This window comes from Anguilla rostrata, chromosome 10 (genome assembly GCF_018555375.3).
Source record: "Anguilla rostrata isolate EN2019 chromosome 10, ASM1855537v3, whole genome shotgun sequence".
In the NCBI taxonomy this organism is placed as follows: Eukaryota; Metazoa; Chordata; class Actinopteri; order Anguilliformes; family Anguillidae; genus Anguilla; species Anguilla rostrata.
The window spans coordinates 31,759,986-31,777,914 of record NC_057942.1 but is presented as its reverse complement, the minus strand read 5'-3'; the positions used below and the strand labels follow the sequence as shown (position 1 = coordinate 31,777,914).

General features: G+C 49.2%; 1 protein-coding gene across 2 annotated transcripts in view; it reads right to left on the bottom strand.

Annotated features, from left to right (window-relative positions):
• LOC135233206 (probable E3 ubiquitin-protein ligase HERC4) overlaps positions 1 to 17,929 on the bottom strand; it is a 367,748-nt gene that overhangs the window by 16,561 nt on the left and 333,258 nt on the right. For both annotated transcript variants that reach the window (XM_064296521.1, XM_064296519.1), the window contains exon 8: positions 4,069 to 4,106. In XM_064296521.1, the coding sequence (XP_064152591.1) occupies positions 4,069 to 4,106 (38 nt within the window). The remainder of the gene's footprint in view (positions 1 to 4,068; positions 4,107 to 17,929) is intronic.

Below are 17,929 nucleotides of genomic sequence, written 5' to 3'. Positions count from 1 at the left end.
GCTCTGTGAGTCAGACGGCGCGTCTGGGTTTTCTCAGGAGCTGGTTAGACTGTGGAGGAATTCCCAGAGCTGTGAGTCCCCTCCAGGGAGACCTGCCTCACAACTGGTTTGGATCCTTGAGAGACCTGCCGGAGTTTTCATAACAATACGATCATCAGGGCTGGATATTAGATCACATGTTGCAGACAGGTGTGTGCGCGCCGCGCGTGTGTGTATTTCCCTTTGTGTGTGTGTGTGTTTACGTGTTACCCGTGTTTGTGTGTGTGTGCCTGCCTGCGCGCGTGTTCGCGTGCGTCCCGCGGATCGATCGAGCCGTTGGGAGCGCCGATTCGGACGCTGTTTTTAACGAGCGGGCGAAACCCGTCGCGCCGAGCGGATGAGTAGCGCTCGCGCCGGAGATCCCGGGCCGCTCTCTCCAGCCGGCGCGATCATGTCAGCCCCCCGCCTGAGTCCTAATCGATGCCCGGGAACCGCTCCAAATAAGCCATTACTCCGCCGCCGCTCCCAGGCTCCGCGGCCACAGGACGGGAACGTATCGAACCGCGCGTGCCAGCAGGTCTCGCGTTCGAGCGTCCCGCCGCGGCTAATTGGAACCGCCGGGGCCGAGCAAAACCCGACTCGGACAGACGGCCGGGCGGAGCGGCGTTTTCGGATGCCAGCTTAACGTCTTTTTCGGGTTTATTAATTAACCTCCGGACACGCGTGTTGAGTGGCTCCCATTGATTCCCTTAAACAATAATTGATTTCTTGCTTCGCTAATCATATCGCTGCTACAGGGTCATTAATATGGACTTGCGGACGCTGCTGTAAGATGGAACCTGGCAAAACGACCTCCTGCTTTCAGGCCTGGCGGCCATTATCTTCCGACTCTTTCTGTCGACTCCTCTATGATTAAACGGCTGATATTTGGGCTTGGGCTAGAGCCAGCGCTCGCTTCCTTTCCGCTACCGCACGCTTTTCTCTCCCGCTCCTCAGACGGAGCGGTACGAGGCAAGGTCGAGCGTGGTCTCTGAGCTCCCGCTGCTGCGCGGGGCTGTCTGGTGCATCCGTAAAATTCTTCCCCCCCCTGCTGTGACCAAAAACAGCTGGTTCCAGGCGCTGCTAGCATGTGGCGTGGCAACACCTGACAGCATGAATTCAGATGAACTGCCAGGGTAAAAAGCAAACACTCAGACACACACACATCCACACATCCACACACACACATTCACACACACACACATCCGCACACACACACACACATACAGACACCTGTACACATGAAAGGATGTACAGACTGGCGCACGCACACACACACACACACACTTATGCAAACATACATATACAGAACCATCCACATACACTCACACTGGCATTCATATTCACCCAGAAACACACAAGCAGAGACACACACGTGCAAATATGCAGACCTGAACATGTACAAATACATAGACAAGAGCGTGCGCACACATACATACACACACACACGCATGCACACACCCACACACACACACACACCCACACACACTCTCTCTCTCTCTCCCTGGTCCTCATGCCAGGGAACACGGTCCGCGCGGAGGGGACACTCGCTTCCTGGCGGTCAATATTTAGTGGACATTACAGCGGCCGGGGTCTGCGGTAATTGCAGTAAAAGTGAGTGAAATCCGAGCACGAGCACTGCGCAGATTGAGTGGAGTGGGTAATGAAGGGTCATTATTCTCCGTTTAAGAGGTCAGCGGAAGGTGAAGTAGTCTACCCTGTAATTTGGGCAGAGGCGCGGCGTCAGAATTCAGCAATGAAAAGGCCTCGCGCGTAAAGTGGAAACGAAAATATTATTTCCGAGCCGGAACATCAGTTGGGCGCGTTTCGTCCTTTCGTACAACCCGCCGTTTCAATTATCGATCGCATTGTTTGCGCGACTCACTTGTGAACCGCGGTCCGCCAGAGAGGCGGATTGGTCTCGGCAACTTTGAACGTTGGAGAGAGCACACGTACCTGGGTTGCGTTAACTAACCAGGTGCTTAAAGGTGTGTTCCCCTCCACAGTCCGGGGGCCGAGACCGGGAGCGCACACCGGGAGAGCATTTATTTTGGAGTTTTTGTTTGTCTGCGCGCAAAACGAAAGACAAGGAGGAAGAAAACGGCTGCTGAAAAGCAGAGTACCTGGGAACGTGAATAGCTGGCCGGCTATGAGCGGCGAAAGAAAACCTCTCACGCGGCTGTGTGACCTCATCACCGAACGGCGAACGTCGGGGAGCGTTTCCCTTTTCATTACCTACACGACATCATTTCCTTTATTTCAATTTCTTCAAGCCTCAGACGGAACACCCACAAAAAATCCTGGCAGAGATCAACACTACTTTCAGAAAGATACCGGTTCATAAAGAAATGTAAGAGGCCTTGTTGAGTTTCCCAAAATACCCAGGGTAGAGCACAGGCGATTACATTTATATAATCCTTCTAGGCTCCAAAATAATTTAAATTAATCATCACCTCAGTCATGTATGCATTTTTATTTCAATGGGAACAAGAAGAATGTGATTGTTATCTGTATTGCTATTGCAAGCCATAATAGGTTTAGCACTGGTCTGGTTTACCTTGGCTTTGGAAAAACAACTTTATTGGGTTTTCTTTACTTTTACAGTTTTAGTGCCACCGCAGCTGATACAGCGTGACCTTCGACCCCGCGTGAGCGGGATTCCTTCGGAAACTTCTGCGAAGGCGGTTTTGACTTGGCGAGCGGGAGCGTTGTCTCCCCCGAGCGGGAGCCGGTCGGTGACGGGCGCTGTTGTCGCGGGGGGGCTTCCGCGGGGCCGCGCCTCGCGCCTGATCACGAGGCCGGGCTTTCATCAGGCGGCTCTCGGTTGCCGCGGAGCCCCGGGGCCCCGCCCACCCGCCCTCTTTCCCCCTGTCAGGCGGAACCGAGAGACAATCAATCACGGCGGCGGGCGGGATCGCGCTGCGGAGACGCCGCCGCGCGCCAAGTGACACTCTCGCCCGCCGAGGAAACGAGGGCGGGGGGAAAAAGAGAGAGCGAGAGAGAGAGGAGGGGAGAGGAAGAGAGGGAGAGGAAAAAGTGAAGGAGCGCGAGAGAGAGAGAGAGAAAGGGAGGAGATAAAGGGGAGATGGAGGGAGGGTGGTGGAGAGCGAGGGAGAGAGATACAGGGAGTAGAGAGAAAAAGAGCGAGAGAGAGAGACAGAGAGAGAGAGAGAGAGAGAGAGAAAGACAGAGCGAGAGAGAGGGACGCAGGGAAAGAGGGAGTTTGGTGGCGGAATAAGACAGCGAGCGCTGAGGCCCTATGAATATGCAATGACTCTCGTTAGCAACCAAAGCCGGGGGAGAAAAAGCCGAGACAGGAGAGGCCACGTCAGCCGCCATAATAATTTATGTCAAGTAACCCCAACCCCAGTCGCCGCAGTCTCAGCCACCTACACAGACGCGTTCTTTATGGCCTACCCCCCCCCCCAAAGCCCCGTCTTCCTTGTCACATCATAAAAACCCAACTTTTTTTTTTTCTTCGCTCGGGTTTCGACTGCCGCGGACTTTTTCCGGTTCTCCGCCGCGCCGCGGTGGAACGGGAGCGGAGGGGGATTTAGACGGATCCCCTCCTAAACCCCTCTTTCCGAAAGGGCTCTGTAATGACGCTGTTCTTCAAAGATCTCAGCGGAGACAAATAAAAAAAATAAAATAAAAACCAGGAACGGGGCCCGCTCTTATCAGATAAAAAAAGAAACCCCTTATCTGGCAGAGGAGGAGGAGGAGGAGGACGCATGGCGGGGCGATTCGACGAACACAAAAAAAAACCGCGAGAAGCAGAATCCCGGCCATTAAAGGGGATTTCCACAAGTCCGCGAGGAGCAGAAGAGTTAAAACAGACAAAGAGCAGATCCCATAAACGTGATTTGTGTCATTTAGAGAGCCGTGCGTTCTTGGCAAACTATGAAGGATATTAAGTCCTCAAAGAGACACAGGGACCCATGCCTACTCATAACCGTTTTAGTGTACGACGGAAAAATGGGGGGGGGGGGGTTTGGGGGTGTTCCTTTGACATTCTTGGCGATGCTTGCGCTGGAGAAATGCTTGGCTCACCTCTTGGCCCATCCCCCAGGAATACACTTTCCCATCATCTGAAAAAGAGGGAGAGAGAAACAAAAAATAAACAGAAAGTAAACACACACGCTATACTCACTCACACACACACACACACACACACACACACACACTATACATCCACACACACAAACACTATATATCCCCACACACACTATACTCACACATATGCACACACTATATGCCTCCACACACGCTATACTCATACTCACACACACACACACACACACACACACACACACACACAATACATCCACACACACAAACACTATATATCCCCACACACACTATACTCACACACATGCACACACAACACACACGCACACACTATATGCCTCCACACACACGCATACAACCCCCCCCCCACACACACACATACACCCACACCAACCCAAAGCTCACACACACATATACATGCATGCACATACACACAAGGACACATCTGTGCACACATAGGATCACAGAGACATTTTTGCAAATGCATCGTTTTCGCACAAAAACACACACATGCGCACACACATATCCCACGCTTGGGCGAGCGCACACAGAGAACGCACACGTGCTTCAGCTGAAGTACCAAACACGAGCTTCGGCGAAGGAATAAACGCAGTCCTGACAAAAGAGGCTCAAGCGTCATACATCAAACACTTGTTACCTCTCTGGGTCTTGGTGATTACACATGACCGCAAACAAGTCAGTGATAAAAATCTCCAGGAAGATGAAACCAATTTGGCTTGCTTTAAAGACCATCAATCACCCCATCCGGTAAGCTCTCATATTATTAGTTCAAGTAAAGCTGCACTCTGCCATTTTATGGACATCATAAAGGAAGAAATGAGAGTGGCTGAATGAAAAGGTTTCTTAAGCCCTTTAACTACCAAAGGAATATATTTCTTTGGGAAGCATGGCGGCGGGGCTGGGCGGGTCAAATGATGGAATGGTCTGAGAAGCCAATCAAAGAGCCAGACACACAACCTCACTGCCCCCCCCTCCCTAATTCCATCACCATAGGAGACCAAACACAAACATGCATGCGCAACAGCACACATTCATGTTCTCAAACACACATGTACACGTACATGCAAGGTTGGCACTGTTCATATGGCCCTTGCTAATCAGCTGGACGTTCTGTTAAAGATACTGTCAGCCAGATAAAGACAGTTTCTTCGACATGTTCCCAAATGTAAACGAGAGCAATTCTGCACATGACAGCAGGCATATATTATAAACGTGAATGATTAGAATGTGGGGTGAGGTAACTATGATACATAAGTTTAATTTTGACATCTACAAGCCAACCACAGTGCAACTGTGCTCGTGAAAGCTATCATATAGTGATGTCTTGCCACTTGAATCCACTTTTGTTACGTCTTGCTAATTGAATGCGCTGCACCTGGCCTTTACAGCACAACCCCAATCTTCCTTCCCGCATGGTTTCAGGCACAAATTGTGGCCCTCAGCTCATTATCACCGTCAGCCAGAAAAGGGGTGTGCATGTCAGGTTTTAGCCCGGGCGACCGCATGGGAACGTGTGTACAGCGTGTAGCTAATAGCTTCCGTCTTTGTCTGACAACCCAACCTTTAATTACGCTCTTTTTCTCGCGGCGTCAGGCGGCGTTCCGCGCCGGCCCGCGAGAGCGAGCGCCAGCCCCCAAATAGAGAGTTTAACCTGTCCGTCGCCCGGCTAATGAGCGCTTTGCGCGCACCGTACTTTGTCAAAAAGCTGTCATGTGAAAAAGGCCGGATTGGATTTTTTATTCCGCCAGGAGGACGTCTCAGCCGTAAGCGGCCTGGGATCGGCCTACCCGGGCCGGCTCGCCGCTTCGCTAATGACCGAGCGTGTTGCACCCCCCCCCCCCCCCCCCCCCCCCCCCCGGACGAGCGGGCTGGAGACAGGAGCGTCTGGTTTAAGCAGGGCTCCGCCTCGGCGTCTCGGCGCAAGCCGACATTTCAATCTGGAGAGTCTCCGTAGGTAGTGCTCCGGCAGTCCCCCTAAGCAGGCTGAGGGTTTATTTTTAACACTTTCTAGAGCAGGTTTTTTTTTTTGGAATGCTTTTAAAAAAAAATTCTAAGTCAGTGTTCTAGAACTCCACTGCTTTCAATTACAGGTAGTGATTGTGACATCAGCATTAGAATGTTAAGATAAGAACATTCTAATCAACTATGTGTGATCTTACACATTAAAGGGTTCATTCAGAGGCTTGATGACCCCAATGCACACTGTACATGCCATCAGTACTCAGGTGCATAGTACTATAATTAGAACATACACATAATGTGTCAATAGAAATGGACATGCGCTGCTAAAGTAATCTGCCTTTTCAAGATTTTTTTGTATATCTGTTTAATTTCTGACAAAGAAAGCTGCAAATAACAAGCCTTCCATACCTCACGACTATATGCAATAAACAAAAGCGAAAGGAAAGTCCCCGACAACTCCGGGAAGAGTTTTCGACTCGTGCTCTCCGGGCCTTTCCGGAAGGTTCCGGCTCCGCCCCCCCGTTACTGACGCCCGCCCCGCTCTCCGCTGTGATGTACGGCGGCTCCGGCGCCGTGGGTTTCCAGGCACCGACATCTAAGCGAGGCCCGGGAGCGAGGCGCAGGCGAAAGGTTCGACCCGGCGGTCGAGGTCGGCCAGTCGTTCGGCCCCCGAAGAGACAGAGCAGGCATTCTCTCTCCCGCTTCTTAATGCTCGTTGGGGAGGGGGGTGGTGGGGGGGGGGGGGGTTGGGGGGGGGGGTATGGGGCAGAGCTAAACTCTGTCCCTCAGAGCAAATAGCTGGGCCTTTGTGAACTTAATTCAGGAACAGGGGAAAAAAAAGTCCTGCCTCAGCAACTCCCTGCTTCCTGGTTAAAAGCCCCCCCCCCTGCAAGAGCCCGTCCGGCTTATTTCTGCATTTCTGTGGGGAAGAACTTTGATTTGTTGCAGCCCAAGCAAGCAGGGTGGCAATTTCACTCTTGGGGGGTGGGGGTGGGGGTGGGGGAGTGGCGAAGGGGTTGGGGGGGAGTAATTCTCCTCGCCCTGTTCTTTTCGTGCGGCGGCTGAAGGCAGGCGGTCGGCTTGTTAGGCCCAACGCAGGCGCTTCCAAACCCCAAAAAGTCCCGCGATGCTTAGGGCCGCCCAGGAATGCCGAAAGGTTCGCGTTTCGCATGCAGATGTGACCCCCTCTTGACCTTTCATGGGAAGGTGCGTTTTTTAACCCAGAAAAGGAAGGCGGAGGGTGGGGGTATTTTTTCGACGAGGGGGGGAGGAGGTCGAAGGGAAAACGCAACTACAGCTCATTCTTTCTGGAGGCCAGCTTCACCTTCCACAACTCCTGAAGAAAAAAGCCAGCTGATGCAAGACCCCCCCAAACCACTGAAACCACCCCCCCCCCTCGTTTCAGCAGACAGATGCGGCCCAAGAGAATATACAGGTGTGCAGCGGCCCCTTTGACCTGAGGGAGGGGAGCAGCGGGGCCTAGCACTGGAGGCTCAGCTGGAGCACAGAGGCCTGAGCATCGCTATATTTCTGAAATGCTGTGCAGGCAGCGGCCTCCACAGGTCAAAGGTCAGCTGAGGCTTTATTCTACACGTTAAAGGTTTCTCGCAACGTTCGGCTTGTGTGCTTCAAGATTTTCAGAGAGACTGGCTTGTCATACGTGTAATGGGTGATGCTAGGCTCCTATACAAGGTTGAAAGTCAAGGAGGGAGTCAGAGTCTCTCTCTGTTTGAGATACTGATTGCTCATAGCGATTGTCCAATGAGCAGGGAATAAAGAAAGCAAAAAACGTGCCTTCAAACTTATAATGATCCTAGACTTACAATATCGTTTTTAATTTCTGATTAAACTTAAAGGAGACTCAGCCATTAGCAACTGATCACTCTTCACTTTCCTTTTTTCACAGAACTTTCTTTTCTCATTTCAACGGCTCATTTCAACTATCAAAATGATTGCATGCGACCACAATCTCTGTAGTAAGCGGGGTTATATTTTGGTCAGTCTCAAAGGTCCCATAATACAAACATACTAAATAAATATTAAACAAAAATGGAATCTGCTGCAGATGAGTGATTCTTATTGCAACTGGCACCGCTTCACAATCTTTGAAAAACCAAAAATAAAACAGGCCTCTTTGCCTTTTCTGATTTCTAGCTCAGCATCACCCCAGGTTAAATTGCCTTCGGATCTGTCCTTAGTCCAACCTCTGAGGCCTATGGCAATAACAGACCTGTTTTTCAGCGAGGGTAAAAAAAAAAAAAAAAAACCCTTTTTGAAAAATCGCGATCGTCCGCAACGATAGCTTCGGTGGCTTTACGGCGCGAGTTCCAGGGCTGACCCGGGAAGGACGGGGGTTAAATCTACAGCCCGCCAAAGACTTTCTAAAAAAAAAAATGGCTTCTGCTGCCTCTCTCTGCTCTGCAGTCAACCATTAAGACTGATGGATTGTAGGCAATGGCCCCGCAACAGAAAGGTATCCGGTCCACGGGGGGTGAAAATGTGCTCTTGCTGCGTAACGTCGCACAAATTGGGACGAGCTCGGACCCCGTGAGCATCCCGAGCTCAAGTTTGGCCCTTGCCTTGCTTACATTTGGAAAAAAAAAAAAAAACCCATTAAGTTAAATTCAAGAAACTGTCAGGTCTTCCAACTTCTTTGCTATTTTTGTTCAGAGCTTTACCTCTCCTCCTGCTAGAGACAGATGGCTAGACTTTAGAGTCCAGGCACTGACATAAAGAACCTGAATATTTAATCCAACACAACCGGAGACGCGAAGGAGTTCTTTACACTGAAACTAATTCATCCAAAAGCCTTTTCACTCTAACACCCAGACTGCATTGCAACTGCAGTCTGGGTGTTTAAAAAAAAAAACTGCATGTCAGATATAACATTCTAGTTATCAATGACGTGATTTAGGCTGGACATTTCATTGGATGTTTGATGATGAAGCTACATAACGTAATTACCATTTCTCTAATTAATAGTCAGGGTCGTTTTTAAATTTTTTTTTTTTTAAAAACAATCACTGTCCCTGCTCTTCGGCCATCTTTTCCACACATGAAAGCAGAAAAGTTTGCAAAGTGCACATCGAAGGTTTTTCTCAAAATAATTGGAAATGCACAGCGGAGGGTCGGTTATATAAGAAGAAGTGCTCTGAGGCTTGAAGACGCTGGAGCTGGTGTTGTCCTCAAATACCCAGGCGGCTGGCTGGCACCCTTTCCGGGGTTCTCAATGAGCGAGCGAACGAGTAATCAGGAAACACTCTCTCTCTCTCTCTCTCTTCCACAGTCACAATGTCAAGGCCAGCTTTTAATTAAAACAACATTAAAACAAAAAAAAAAATCCTTTTCTAGTTAACTTTTTAAGAAGCTTTTGTTTGTATTCCACAGTCCCCGAATTACAAATTAATTCCAAATAAATGATGGGGTGATAGTGAAATCTTCCCTGGCTGACTCTTTGCTCATGATGACGCATGTAAGGGAGAACTATGCCAGCATTCATGAAAAAGTTAATGAATTCTAAAGAGAGCGGAAGGAAAACAGCAATAGGATGAAGTATCAGTATAGGGAGCATACTACAGACCATGCAAACATATGTTTTCTTAGAACATATTATTGATGTGACAAGACATGGTGACAAGATGCACAGTGTGATGGAGTTTTAAACGTCTGGTCAGATGTCAGATCAGTTGTTTATTAAATTACAAATGTAATATTTCCAGAACGTTCACCTCGCGCGTGTAGCTAAGTGACTGCAGGGGGAAAAAAAAAAAGGCAGAGGGAAATTAGGTAACGCGCAATTGTTTTGACGTCCGTGCTTGGCGGAGAGGCTAAATAAACAGCGGTTAAAGGGATGAGGAGGCGATGAGCGCCGGCGCGGCGGCGGCGTCGGCGCGGTTATCTCCGCCGCGGCTGGAGGAAACGAGCGCCGCCGCTCTCTTTCACGGCCCGCAATAAAAAGGCGCGGCTGCGGTCCCGGCCGGCTTGTCTTACGATCTCTCCCCCGCTTCCCCGGCGCGGGCGTTTATATTCCAATCTAAAGCGTTACCCATCGTGCTCGGCGGCCGCGCGGAAAAACTTCTGGCGGAGGGATGGAATTATTAATTCTTTTCGGGGGGGAAGTACAAAAGCGGCTCGTTTATCAGGCCCTTGCCTCCGCCCGAGCGCCGGCCGTGTCATAACAGAGAGATCGAGGCCATAAACCACAAATGAAAAATAAAACGCCGCACAACGGAGCCCCGGCAAGTTATTATTTTCCCATTCAGCGACAATAAAACAAAATCAAAAAGAGATATGAACAACGCTGCGGAGCGTTTTTCCGAGCGGGATCCGTTCCGCTCACGGGCGGCTGACCTTGGGGGGAAAACGCACGTTTTTCCCGGGGAAGTCAAACGCGAGCGGTCCGAGCGCGCGGCGGCGGCGGCGGCGTTCCGAAAAGTTTCGCCGGGACCGCGCCGTGCCGCTGAATTCCGTAAGCGGCTTCGAGCCGGCCGAGGGAACGACGTTGCCCAAGGATGACATCATACCACGCCTTGTGGTTTACATTGTTTAAAAAAAAAAAAATAAATTAAAAAAAAGATTTGGCCCAACCCGTACTGGAACCCCAAAGCTCGCCCTGAGGAGGGCCCATAAACGGCTTGTGTGAATACGCAAGATTATTGCCTAGATGTCTTTCGTATTCAGTATCGTGTATAACACACACACACACACAGCAGACTCACACACACACACACCCATCCCCACCCCGCCCGCATGACATAACACAAAACAACAAAATGTATTCCAAACACACAATGCGGCAATAAAAATCATATTATATCACAAGGCTTCTTTTCTAAACATCTTTCCAGCGATGCACGCGGTTTGTGAGCCAAGAAGAAAAAGAGGAAGTAGAAAAAGAAGAAGGAGGCCACGCTGGATAGAGGGTTGCCTTTTAATAATTCAAGCTCGAGTGCACTGGGGTCATGCAGGGGATATGTCCCCTTGAAGTCGGCCGATGTGTATTCCAGACCACGGCTATGCACCAGGTAACCATAACGATTGCATGAGGAGAAAGCCATAAGACTCCGTAGCTATGGCAACCGACAAGGAGTACATATCAGGCCAGCATCACTAAATTACCGATTAAACCAGATTGGAGGGAGAAGGGGTGTGCTGGTCAAAGCATCGCAGGTCACCCCGAGAGACAAGACGGTCAACAGAGAGAGAGAAAAAAATAAACAACATTTTTTTACAGCCGAATAATAGGTTTCAACAGCAGCGGCAGCAATAATAGTATGACAACAACAACAATGATAATAATAATAATAATAACAATAATAATAGTATAAATTTCTTATACTATTCTTATACATCTAGGATGCACCTCTGCCATGCATTGTGGGCACCTCTGCCAGCCTTTTCCACAGACAGGAAAAATGGGGAGTACTGCTCATCCCTTTTATGTGGTCTCCAAATAGTGGGCCTGAAGACGAGCCAGAATTAATGAATGAAATAACGAACAGATACGTATATGAATAAATAAAAAGCGGAGCCCGTCTGAGTTCTGCTTTTTAAGACGGTGCATTTGCATTCCACATAATTAGCAGCGGGCGAATTCGCCAGGGTCCAGAGGGAGGCTTCCTGTAACTGCCTCCTCGTTCTTCTATTGGTTCTTCATTCGGGCGGTGTCAGCGTTGGCACATCTTAATTTTGGTATCTTTTTTTTCTGGGGGGGTGGGTGGGTCGGGGGGGGGGGGGGGGGAATTTTCAGAAATAAGCTCAATTGGACCTGCGACGCTGTTTGCGGCACAACAGAAAAGAGGGAGAAGAATGCGGAGGACGGAGCGAACACCGGCGCAGTGAATGCGGTTATTAAACTGCCTCAGCTGGGAAAAAGAGGCCCATTCTTGCGCCATTATGAAGGGAACAATTTATCCCCCCCGATCGCGCCGTCTCCTCTTTCTCTTCCCCGCTTTGATCTCGCGGCGCGCTGCCGCGACGCGTCCCATTCAATAGCGAATCTGGGGCAATTTTAATGCTTTTGTACCTCTCCAGTGTTCCATTTTTTTTTTTTCTGTTTAAAAATAGCTGTTAATTATAAGTGCAGTTTAAACGCCTCCTGTGACCCAGAAATGCAGGTTGGAATGAGAGGGATCGCGCGCCTCTGAAAACGCGAAGCAGCCAAGGCACTCCTCTCTCCTCTTCTGTCTCTCCCTTCTTCTTCTTCTTCTTCGTCTTCTTCCTCTTCCTCCTTCTCCTCCTCCTCTCTCTCTCTTTCTCTCCTCTCTTCTCTCGGCTCTCTCCTCGCTTGGCGACATCCCGGCGTTTGCGTCTGGCGATGGCGGTGGGAAAGCGAAGCGCTGGGGGTATCCGGATTAGAACGATCATTTTTTATCATTTTTTTTTTTTTTTGTCCGAGCGAAAAAAAAGGAAGGTAAGCCATCGGAGACTGATGCAAAATGAGCTGCTGTCTGCAGACTGCGGAGCACCATACTGAGTTCTACATTTTTAGAACCTTAAAGAGGAGGAAGAAAGGGCAACGATTCAAAGAGGAGCCCTTTTTCACCCCCCCCCCACCCCCCCATCCTGATTTTTTTTTCTTTTCTGTTTTTAGAAGTTGCTGTTAAGGCTGCCTTGGGTACCTGTGGTGTGATCTACAATATGGGGACCTGAAGATTCCACCCACGGGTGCCTCATGAATAACGCATCAGGTTCCAGCGCTTGGGAAGCTGAACGGAGACGTAGCCCAATGTTTCAAAACGCTACCCGCCCCGCCCCCCCCCCCACCCCTAACCTCGCTGTGGGCTGCCCCCGAGACCCCTAAAAGGCGTCGCTTACGTCTTTTCATCAAAAAAGGTCCGCCCCGTGTTGTGAATCAGGCGTGCCGAAAAATACCGCCGGCGCATGTCTGTGTTACCCCACGTAAACCTTCTTCTGCCCCGCCCCCCCACCATGTACGAGCGGTCTTCATCGCATTACAGCTGACGTGAGCGTACAGCAGAAACACGCATCGTCCGCGACACAACGATGTAATAGGCTCGACCCCCACCCCCCCCCCACCCCCCCCCTGACCCCACCCCACCCGCTGTCCGTCAAATAAGAAGCCCCGGCTCCTTAGCGCTTAAGAGTGGGGCATGAAGCGCATTTCAGACGCGCTTCCTCGGTGACAGGGGCCTGCAGCGGGGCCCTGGAGGAATTATAAATCTAAAAAAAACGTCACGGGGCCTAAACTCAGGCCAGAGGGGTGGGGGGGTGAGGAGGTGGTGGTGGTGGTGGGGGAGAGGAGGGCTGAGCTGAATTGTTGTGGGGTCTAATGAAGTGACATTTGAGTAGATGTCTCATAAATAACCACCCCCCCCCCGCTCCGCTCCCTGCCTCTCTGTGTCTGATTTAGAGTAGGTCACGGCTAATCCCTTCACTGACAACCCGGCACACCTGTTCCTTCCTCTGTTCAGCCCCCACATCCACACTGCAGCGCGGCTCACAAAAATAATGCAACTCGGCGGTCCTGACCAGCATTTGACATCAATTACTCTAGCAGGGCAGCCATTCGGGCTCTAGAATACACATTGTTTCCTCATGCCCCGGTATGGGGTATGGGTTTTTTTTTACATTCTAAACGGATGAGGAAATGCACAGCTTGCCATGCTTGAAGACATTTGGCCCGATTCTCCGCGGCGTCCTTACGGGGATACCCGGTCGTTAATGCGATTGACCTGGGCGGAGAATGCGCCGGAAACTTGCGGTGCCGCGAAGCCACAGAACACAACTCTTCGGTAACAGTTACCATCAGTCCAGAGGGCAGGGTAATGAAAGTTAATGATCGCCACTCGGGGGACGCGCGGAGGAAGAAAAGATGATTAGAGGCATTTCTTAAAGTCAATTAGTGATCCAGCGTGTCACTGCTAATACCCTTATCTCTCCTTCTCTCCCTAAATGTTAAGGTGGACTTTTCACATCTGCTTAATCCCAAGTAAAGCCTCCCAACCTTCACTGCCCTGTAAGGATGAATACGGCCTTCCATATTTCACAGGGATAAAGCCATTAAAACAACACTTAGTGTTTTTAGCGAGACTAAGTGTTTAGCTGTATGATAATGCGCAGTTCCTCAAGACTTTCCTCTCAAGTTACAGTCACAGTACCTCCTGCCACATTGTCAGCTAGCACCTCAGTTAGACATCAGGGAGTTCCGTGATTAGCATTATCAATATATTTGGCTACGTGATCAGATCATCACATAACAGAATCATTGAACACAAATGCAATTTTAAACAGATAAAAGCAAAATGTACCCAACTGAAAGCTGAAGCAGACTTGTTAAGAAGAGACAGTTAAGAAAACCATGACGACGCTGAGGAGAATCGCATTAAAACGAACAAAAAAAATAAAAAAATGAAAAAATTATGACTGAGGCCTGACCAATGAAACGCCAGTTAAAAAGGGGAGACAGAGAGAGAAAGATGGAGAAAGAGAAAGGGAGGGATAGAAAGACAGAGAAAGAAAGGGGGGGGGACCCTGAAACAGCAGCATGGAATTGTGGGAACGGGGCCTATCTGCTCCATCTCTGTGGACAGAGTAGATCTGCGCAGGCGGAAAGAGCCTGAGGAATCAAGAGGCTCTTTGTCGTCGTCTGTTGTAAAAGGCGGATGAGAGAAATGCAGGAACGAGAGCGTACACGAGCCACACGAGTTTAAAAAGGACGACGGCCTGATGGTGCCAGTTTTAATGGCATAATTCCCTAATGGAGTCGGTCAAATGTGTGCCAGGGGCGTGTGTCATGGCATGGTAGAGCAGTGTCCACATGCTCATCGAGAGCAGCAACGTCGGCGCTTCGAATCTGGCCACACGGCCATCCGCGCACATCTCTCCCTGTCTGTCGTCCCCCATGCTTCCTGCCTCTCTTCACTGTCCTGTCCAATAAAGCTAAAAAAAAAGGCCATAAAACTTATTTTTAAAAATGCTCGTCAGGGGAAGGGACATATAGAGATCTCTAACTTTAGGCATTTCAGTGTGACCCTTTTACCTCCAAAACCAAATGAGATGTCCTCAGGAAACAGGTAAAGTGCAGCTAAACTGACAGCGTGTCACACCGGTGGCAGGGAAAGCAGTCAAAAGAAATATTAAAAATGGCATCTACATCCCAGTTAGTGCTGAGCAGAGGTCCAATGAGAAATGAAGGTAAAGTTCGCAACACTCCCGAGCTCCAACAGACCTTCACAATGCAGGACAGGAACCGTTTCGATTTCTGAGAATCTCCATTTCCGTCAGATAACGCGTCAGGAAAATTTTGGAGGGCGATTTCGATGCTCTTCAATCATGCGTTGAAAGCAGTGGCTGAAGTGGATAATCGACTTTGATGAACTGGGTCTGAAGACTTTCTTTTATAGGGTTTGCTGTCTTTTTAAGAGCTGAAAACCCAGAATGCTCGCAACCCCGATATTAAACTAAGCTGCGGTATAAACTTTAGGGATCTTACTCTGAAGTAATGGAAACTGTCCGTCACAGGAGACGTGCGAGATCTACCGCAGGGGAGCAGAACTTGAACACAATGGCACCGTGCGGGCAAAGCTTTCACCGCTAGGCCATCGCTTTTATTCCCCAGATTTACGGGCTGGACGTGACCTATGACCCCCCCCTCGATGTGGCTCGATAGGTTTCCTACAGCTGATATACAGTAACCTCTGCCGGGTAAACGTGTTGCTGTGAGCGCGCGTAACATGGTTCGGTTCAATCTGAGGAAGAACCGGCAAATAAATAAGACAGATATATTGGTTCGTCTGTTTGTGTGTGGGGTGGGGGTGTCTGACATTGATGGGGTGCATTAAACTGAATTAGAAGCTTCACCATCCCCAGTAAATAAAGATGCGTTTCACAGAGCTTTATGATACATCCAATAATGTCTATTACGCAGAGAAAAGCCTTTTCATATGTGCAAAAATATATAGTTCATCCAAAAATGTACATGGGGACATTCATAATGGGATTGAGTATTCACGGATTAGACATATTGTTAAGGCCATACTGTTACTTAGCCCAACTAACTATGTACACTGAGAGGCACTAGTAATAGAATCAATTTACTCTGTTCTCTTATGTCCCAAGAAGTATTTATTAAAATAGTTAATGCTATTTCTTTTCCCTACATATTTATTCAAACATTTAAAAAATCTCAGTTATATGAATATTTATGGCACACTAAATTGTGTCAAGGTTTGAAGATATGCAAATATTGATTCTATCTTTGACGTCTTGGCATATTCATAGACCTCCGACTGTGAACGTCCACAGCCAAGGTATAACCTGCATTAATGGTGTCAGAAGTGGAAATGCAAGGCCTGCCATGAGCAGAAAATGGCCGTTCAGAATCTGAGGGCGGAGCTGTCAATGCCCCAGGACTTCAGGACTTCAGACACTTTGATGTGTACAGGTTAACATAATTCCACTGATATTCATTTTTTTTAAAATGAGTCTCGGAGCGATACCTCCCATTGTGTTCAATCTGGAGATTGTGTCACGTACAGAATCCAAATATTCCTGCCTCTGGTATTCCTACATGACACATAGGCATATACATAATATGCAGTCACACTGTCTGCAATAATGGGGTAAATATTGATGTTTAAGTGACTGTTTGTGTCATTTCAGTCAGGACAACTCATGTATTTACATACATACAGTAATTATTTTTGGTTTGGCACTGAATAGATTTGCTTTAGGTACATCTGTACACACCAGCATTCACTAACCTATGAAACAGGGATCATGGTACATATTCCCTACTAAACGGGACAATTACTGAAACCCCCCCAGTACCTACAAGATCCAAACAACAGGTGTAACCTGGCATGGTGGAGGGTTCTGCGAGCAGCACCAATAGTAGCATGCAAAAAGAAGCGCAGGCAATCGGCAGCACCTGACCAGTCTAACTATCATTTTAAAAAAGGTGCTCCATTAGTGATATGTGCATGTGACGGGTTGAGTATGAGAACATGCAGTGATGTGTGTATACGATTGGTTGTGTACAAAAACATGTGGTTGCTGAGGTCAGCTGCAGCAAGAGCTTCCTGACTGAACTTGCTCTGTGCATTTCATGCGTGTCGCTCATTCGTTGCTATCTTTTTCACGTCTGTCGTCATTTTCGCAGTCAGTCATGGTCATTCAGTGCTTTGTTACCATGTTGGTTTTAGCTGCTATCTGCTGAGCGTTTCGCTTCTTCGCCGGTTCTTCTGTCCTTTCACCGGGCAGGACCTCGGTCATTCCGTTACATCACGCCAGCGCTAATGTCGCAACCCCGAGGGGATGCTCCCGAGCGCTGTCGCCAGAGTAACGGATGAGCTGGCGAGCGCAGGAAGGGGACGCGGAGGGAAGACTCGCCGTTATTGGCTGGTGATTTACCGTGACCCGCGGTGCTCGGGTGGCTGGCCCAGCCGGCCGCTGTGACTGCTGGACTGTGATGACGCTGGTAGTCTGGACCAAGAAACCCCTGAAGAGGACAGGATCTCAATCAGGCTTCGGTCTACGGTGACCGTCTCGAGTGGGCGGATGCTTTCAGTCGGCCAACCCAACTGTGATGTAGCCTTGGACGTACAGATCCCCCCCCCCCCCAACTTTGGGAAAACATCAAATGGACCCTCGCTCCTTTATTATCATGTTATATTGGGTGGTACTCTTAATGACTTCCCCTCCTCCTCCTAAACAAAAAAATCCAAAGGCCAGAAGAACTGTTTGTCGTCCCCCACCAAAGCTGAAATGAGAGCTTCTTTGGGTATTGGTGGGGGTAGGATGCGGGTTTTGGAGACAGGACACCCGTTTCATTAGCCCAAATTACCTCAGTCCTACAGGTGAGCAGGGACAGAGGTGGTGACATCAAAATGTGCAAATA